At 34.9% G+C, this 7,346-nt stretch overlaps 1 protein-coding gene across 1 annotated transcript; it reads right to left on the bottom strand.

The window, feature by feature from the left end:
• Positions 1 to 709: 709 nt before the first annotated feature.
• LOC117135035 (MOXD1 homolog 1) lies at positions 710 to 3,847 on the bottom strand. Its single transcript, XM_033294863.1, has 6 exons — positions 3,594 to 3,847; positions 1,872 to 2,027; positions 1,520 to 1,809; positions 1,162 to 1,457; positions 933 to 1,101; positions 710 to 875 (listed from the first exon to the last, which is right to left on the bottom strand). The coding sequence occupies exons 1-6, from the start codon at positions 3,774 to 3,776 to the stop codon at positions 806 to 808; spliced, it is 1,164 nt and encodes a 387-aa protein (XP_033150754.1). The 5' UTR covers positions 3,777 to 3,847; the 3' UTR covers positions 710 to 805.
• Between the last annotated feature and the right edge of the window lie 3,499 nt (positions 3,848 to 7,346).

Consider the following 7,346-nt stretch of genomic DNA (forward strand, 5'->3'; position numbering starts at 1 on the left):
AGCATTTGCTGGGTGGTTTCATTAATATTGTGAAGTTAGGATAACGTATAATCTCAGAGGGCTGAAAATAAAATCGTCGACATTATTGTTTTTTTTTTTTAAGGCATCACTTACAATGGACATTGACTCATTAGATACGCGACAAAAAATCATATGCTTGCCAGTTATCATAATTTGCTCTAATCGCTTAGTAAATAATGTCTCTGACCAAGGCAGTTGATTAATATGCGAAAGAAAAGTCCGGTCATGGAATTCAGCTGGATCCGAAATCATCAATTTGTCTATAGTATCAAAAAAAAAACTATATGCTTAGTTATCTTTAATAAATTATTAAATAAATACATACTTAATAAAGACCCCTCAACAAAAACGTCTTCAGATGTCAGGTTTTTAGGTTTTAGGTTTTTTGGTTTCCATTCATTATTCAAAGAGTAAGGCATGTAGTCCAATACATTTCCATTGTACAGAAATAAATTTTCCACATCGGTCATACTTAAAGAATGAAATTGGAAAACTCCAAAAGTCTCAAAAAATTCTCTGACTGGAGTCATGCTATAACAACCAGCCAATTCAATTTTCGGATAATACGTTATAAATGATAAACACATTTCTTGTTTCGTAGAATATCCACCAAATGTTGCTCTTTTCCGTTCTACTGTATCGTAAGCACAGTCAGTTATAATATAATCGCCTGGCAAAACAACAGTTTCATTGTAAAATTGATGAAATTGTTGATACTTATAATCATAGTTATCATCTTCGATTATTCGAGGTAATTCTTTGCGATCTCGAACATGGCGCAGACTCATTTTACGACCAGCTCGGTGAGAATGAAATGTTCCGGAAATAATTCTAATACCCTTTTCAGGAAATAGCTGAAATATGACAAAGTTGGTTTGAAAATTTAATATTATATAAATGTTAATAAAAACCTAATTACGTTTGAGCATGATGGGCCACATATTCCGATGTTGCGATATAACTTTTGGCCAGGTGGAATGATTTGGGTATCCGATATTGATACGCCGCTAATAATAATGCCCCCATCGTTTTGACGTACTTGTGACGTGTAGTGTATACGGAAGCCCGAATGATCCAAGACTGAAAATCATTTTTTTCTAATAATTAATAGGTGCGTGAATAAATAGTTTTTGATCTTACCATGCAACGCATTTGGATTATCGTAGTGTATTTCAAGCATATAATATTTTACTCCCGATTGACCACCGATTGGTATACCAACATGTTCCGGTAAAAATTGGCCATTTGAGCCAATAGACCATACGGCAATTGGTGTTGAGCAGGAATCCCAATCTCGTGGGGTTAATGAGTTGCTGTTACAGACTGTTCCCGTACTTCTAACCCATACGTCCCATGAAGCAGAATCGGAAGATGGATATGATTTCGTTGAACACTCGAAAAGAGTCATGTGATGGACAATGGGTTCATTTAACTTACTGTGTTAAAAATGTAAGGATCTAGTTAAATAGCTAAGTCGTAGGATATAGAATTTACTTACGAGAAGCGGGATAACAGTGGCTCATAGCCAACAATATGGTGCTTTTCAGATAATTTCGGAGCGCTTACGATTTTACACCAGTAAAGTGTATCCATGGATGATTCAACAGATACATTGTTCATCGTTATGTCCCAGAATAATGCCTTATGCTTGTTCAGTATGTGCTGTCTTTGTAATAAAGGACTTAACAAATGCAATGATTTTGAGCCACGGTTTTTCTTGTGTCCCTCTAAGTTGCCATGTATAGGATCAGCACCACCAAAAGACCATAGAACTTGCACCGTATCATCCTTAAATATAAAAATAATATTTTTACATCTAATAAAATAGTTTGCTAATAGATGATACCCACAGTTAATGGCAAATCGTATGGGTCGCAGGTTTCAATTTGGCGCTTGAACTCAACACATGTATGGGTAGCATTCTGATAGCTATCGATGATAAGGTAGTTTTGGGTATCATCTTGAATAGGTGCACTATGTGGTTGAAGAAATGAACCGTGGCAGTCCTGTAAAGAAATTACTTATTTACTCGTGTTTGTAAGTATTAACTTATAAAGTAAACTTATATGTATAGAAAAAAACGATGATTTTTTTTGTATCCCACTTCTATAATAATTTTAATATATGTATGTCTTACAATTTTGTTTAATTTTCGTCAATTTGCCTTAAAAACGTATATAAATGTCGCTTTGGTTAACACTTTGAATCTAGTCAATGCTCTAGCATCGCAGCAAATTGACGTGCGCACCAGAGAACGGCAATTGTGGCACTTTTTAAGCACAATAGTAGCACACACAAAAAACAAGTGCGAGCCATACGCGCACAATGACAACACGGGAAAATATACGCACACAGACACAACAACAAATTTGTGTGTGCGGCGCACAAGCAGCGCACAAAACACTCAGAGAGATTCGTGAAAAGGTCCGTTGTGATTTTAGCCACAACTAAGCAAGCGCAAAGGAAATGTGCGCGAGGCCGATCGGCTGGCATATAAGCATAAGCGAGAAACAATATCGCTTGCTGTCTCGCTCTGTCTGCATTTGCAGCGACGCAGAGAACATACAAAAAATATTTTGACCTTTTTCTTGTGATTGCATTCTGGTCTCATCCACAATTTCGCTTGTGTGTGGCAGTACTACCATGGTGTACGCGTTGTGTTTTTAGGGGTGTGTGCACTCTTGCCGTTCTCTGGTGCGCACTCAAAAACACATACACTCAAAAACACATACACACAAAACAGCTTGCTTGTTTTCGCTGTGGCGTCAGCAGAGACGTTTGCATGGCATGTCAGCTGTTATCCCAAGTTATATATCCGATCGTATTTTTTGCATCGGACAACAACAAAGCTTCTGTGTGATTTACATAAGTTTTTTTTTGTGGCTTAAATCGTTTGGTCGAGTTTGCTGGGGAGGGGAGGAAAAATTTTTCAAAAATATAAGCGAATTGCTTTGGAAGTAGGAAAACTTATATAACAAATTATAGTATCGGGGTTCTCGATCGGACGAAAAGACGGACATGGCTATATCGACTCACTTTGTCTTGCTGATCAAGAATAAATATATTTTATGGGGTCTGCCACGCCTCCCTCTCCATTTTACATACGTTTGCTCAACTTCATGATTCCCTTTTCCATAAAAATACATAATTGCAAATTTTTTGATGCAACTATGATACAGCGTCAAAAGTATGTTAAATGGGATCAATATTTTCATTCAAAATTAACTTCGATTCACCTAATTATCCAATTCTTTAAATTAATTTATGTTCTGAAGAAAATTCTAATGATTGCCAACGTGAATCAGTTCACCAGTTCCCGACTTTGCTTTTTACATGCACCCTGCAGTTTTATAAGCCTTTATGAACGTCATGAGTGTTTCCAGAATTAATTTATATTGATATTCCACCAATAATATTGGATGTATTATTTAAACATAATCACGGAAAAAATACACATATATATATAATACAAATTTATAAATAACAAGCTCTAAATCTATTTCATAAATACATATTCTTCTAATTAATTTTTTATCAAGAAACACATGAGTATTTTTGTTGAAGCTACTTACCAATGCATGTGGCTTCCCAGAATGATCATCGACCCACAATAAAACCATGTCTGCTGTAGCCATATGACCATCTCTTTTTGAAAATCCAAGGCCAATGAAGCCAAGCGTATTGACAGTTACCTTAAAGTAAATATCATTTTCTAAAACCCACCATTGTAAACGGTATAGGCCGTTCCGATCCATAATTTCAAGGCGCTCCCAATTTGGTTGATCAAAACCAATAGAAGCGTCTGCTTGATGATGTTTATAATTAGGATGCCCAAAGATAGTTTTACATTGCAGGTAAAAGAAACTTATGCACATCGTGGTAAATATATTGGGCACCATATTCAAAATTAGCATATATTTTCACTTTACAGCCTTGAATTAACTATTTTTTGCATTAGTAAAATGAGTCTGCTTCTTTTAAATTATTACTGGTAAGCGATTCTGCCTTGTTGCACAAAAATGTTATGTTTTGCGTTCTCCACTTCTCTCTAATAAATACACAAAACCAAGGGATGATCATTTCACAAGCCGGCAGATGTTCAAAAATAATTTTCACACCACCTTTGCACGCAGGTACACAGAACATCTCACACACATACATATTTAACACTTACGAGCATTAGGATCCAGTCTGTTAATCACATATATATGTTAAGTTCACATTCTCAAAATTTAACATATCGAAAAGTCAGCTAAGGACTATCTGAAATATCGGGATTTTCATACTAACAAAACTTAAAGTATTGTACGAAAAACAGTTTGGCAATGGAGTATTCTATAATTTACTAGAATAAATATACTATGTAAATACATATAAAAATACGTTATTATTTTGTTTAATTGTTAAAGTTGAATTGAAATATTCTATAGAAATTTATATTAATGTTTATGGCTGCGTATGTTTTTGGCATGTTTTATTTTTCTTTTTTTATTAACGTTGTATCTATTTTTGAATTACAATTAATTAGCAACAATTTTGAACGGATTAATGGTTTCGATTTTTAAAATTTACATTTTTGCTACGGCCCAAGTAGATAACAGATATCCCAGCTGGTAAACGACGAGTATCGATATTGGTCGATAGTATCGAAAGGTCTACCCAAATGAGAAGACTAGAGATGGGTGCACTTAGCGGCTTACATGTTTGAATTTAAATAAATCAATATCCAAGAAAAACGGAATATTACCAAGGGCAGCACAGAGAGCGTGTAGAATTTTTGATGGGGCAGTCATCTAATAGATATAAGTGCAGAGGCCTTGGAGAACTCTGAATTCTTCAAAATAATAATAATTTACCATTAGATTAAGCAAAGACTGTAGAACAGGGGCGTCCAAACGCATGCATAGGGAAGAGCAAAACACCAATACACTAATACGAAAACACTAACACAAGTAAAGATGCCGTTAACTCAATTTTATTTCCTACACTAAAAAGAAATTAGGCATCACTTACTAGTCTAAAGTTTGCGAAGGCAATGATAATTTCGTATGTCCAGTGCAAGCTGTTTTCAGAGACAAAAATTGTTTGTGTAATTTGCATTGGCTTATGTAAGGAGCGCGTATACATATGTACATGCATTTGCTCTTCCTATACTGAAGAGCATTTACAACAACAAATGAGCACACTGAGCATAGGGCTTGAACGCCCCTGCTGTAGAACAAGAGCGTCCAAACGCTGCTTACGGAAGAGGGAATCTCCAATGCACTAAGAAAAAAACGCTAAAGCTCGATACACACCATAAAAACAATTTGCAGCAAGTTGAAATTAATTTGCATCTAAAATATATTGCGTGGATGTTTACACTTTTCAGTTTTTTTTGCAGAAATTGCAATAACGCACGCTCTAGCAAATTGAAAAGATGGCGTTACTTGAGCACTCCACGCATTGAACAATAACAGAATTTAGCGTACTGTCTCATTCCCTCCTTTCATTATTTTCCAATGAAACCAGTTTTTTTTCGGACAGCGTGTAAGCGTGCTTACATTATGTCGGCACAAAAATCAAGAAATGCTGCAATTGCTATTTATTTATTTATTTATTTATTTAATGTCAACTAAGAGCAGTCGACAGCAAAAAAAAAAATTACATTATAGTATTTAAATAAAGAAATAGTAAATTTAAAGGTAATTTATAATTATATCTTTATTTTTTAAACCTTAAATATTGGGAGTGTTAAACAGACCCAACATTTGTTGCAAGGATTGGGGAAAACCCAGAAAAACCCAATCAGATCTGGATTAAAGTTAATTGTTAATATTTAAGTAAGTTAAGAGACACCGCTTAGTAATAAACTGATAACAGAATAAAGTTTATTATAATCAGCACAGAGAACTCGAAGAGGCTCATGCAGTAAATAGTTAGTTGTGCAAAAGTTAAGAGTTAAGGGAACAAAATTTCGAGTATACCTAACAGGAACCGAGAAATTAAGTTGACCCAACAAATATGAAGAATCAATTTCCCCTTTAATTAATTTAATCATGAACATGACGCGAAGCATGATTCGTCGATTAGTTAAAGATGAGATTAATTAAAAGTAGTCTACTAGAGTAAGATGGTAGATCAACACCTGGAACCCAGTTAAAGCCACGGGAAGCAAATAATACAAATTTTTTTTTAACAGATTCAATACTAATCTGGTGGTTCGAGTATTGTGGAGACAAATACAAGAGCCATATTCCAGAATCGGATGAACAAGAGATGTATAATGCAGTTTTAGTTGTGTAAAGGGTCATCAAATTCTTTAGCCAATCGTTTGATAAAGCCGAGAACTTGAACTTGCCTTACTGACAGTTAGAGAAACATGCTTGTCAAACTTCAGCTTACTATCAAGGAGAATATCCAGGTCATTAACCTCCGATAATCTGTTGAGATGCAATTGATCCATGTAGTAGTTGACGATGTGAGGCGAGTGTCTATGGAATGAATAACTTTACATTTAGAGCAATTAAGTTTTAATAAAATTATTAAAATCAAACTAAAAGCAATCAAGATCGGTCTGTAATAAAGTACTGCATGACTTGTCTCTAAATGATAGACACAGCTTCACATCATCAGCATACATCAAAATATTGGAATGCATAATGACTGAGGGAAGATCGTTAATAAATAGGTTAAAGAGCAAAGAACCAAGATGACTACCTTGAGGGACACCAGACGTTACGAACACTGGCTTCGAAACAGCCGACTTGAAAATCACTCTCTGAGTTCTGTTAGTTAAGTAATTGGAAATCCATTTCAAAAAATTGTTTGGAAGTCCAATCAAGCTTAATTTATTAACTAGAAGACGGTGATTAACAGAGTCAATTGCTTAACTAAAGTCAGTATAAATAACATCAGTCTGCATTTTGTTGTGAAAACCTTTGATTACCATTGACGAAAACTCAAGTAGATTGGTGGTAGTAGACTTATGTTTCACAAAACCATGTAAGGTGAAACAATTGAGCTACTGAAATGCATTAATTGAGAAGTAAGAATTTTTTCAAAAAGTTTAGGCGTAGCAGACAATTTTGATATACACCTATAGTTATTTACATAACTTCTAGGGCCATTTTTATGTAACGGAATAATAAAAGATTCCTTCCAGATTGGAGGCAAATAGCAACATTTAACGGACAAGGCAAATAATCTATGTAAAAGTAAATATAGTGAACCAGCGCAATATCTAAGTACGCAACCAGGTACACCATCTGGTCCTGGAGAGAACGTAGGTTTCATTACATTTAGTTCACGCAATACTAAGTCTTCGTTAATCACAGGCTCCGCAA

Source organism: Drosophila busckii, unplaced genomic scaffold (genome assembly GCF_011750605.1).
Source record: "Drosophila busckii strain San Diego stock center, stock number 13000-0081.31 unplaced genomic scaffold, ASM1175060v1 hic_scaffold_56, whole genome shotgun sequence".
NCBI lineage: Eukaryota > Metazoa > Arthropoda > Insecta > Diptera > Drosophilidae > Drosophila > Drosophila busckii.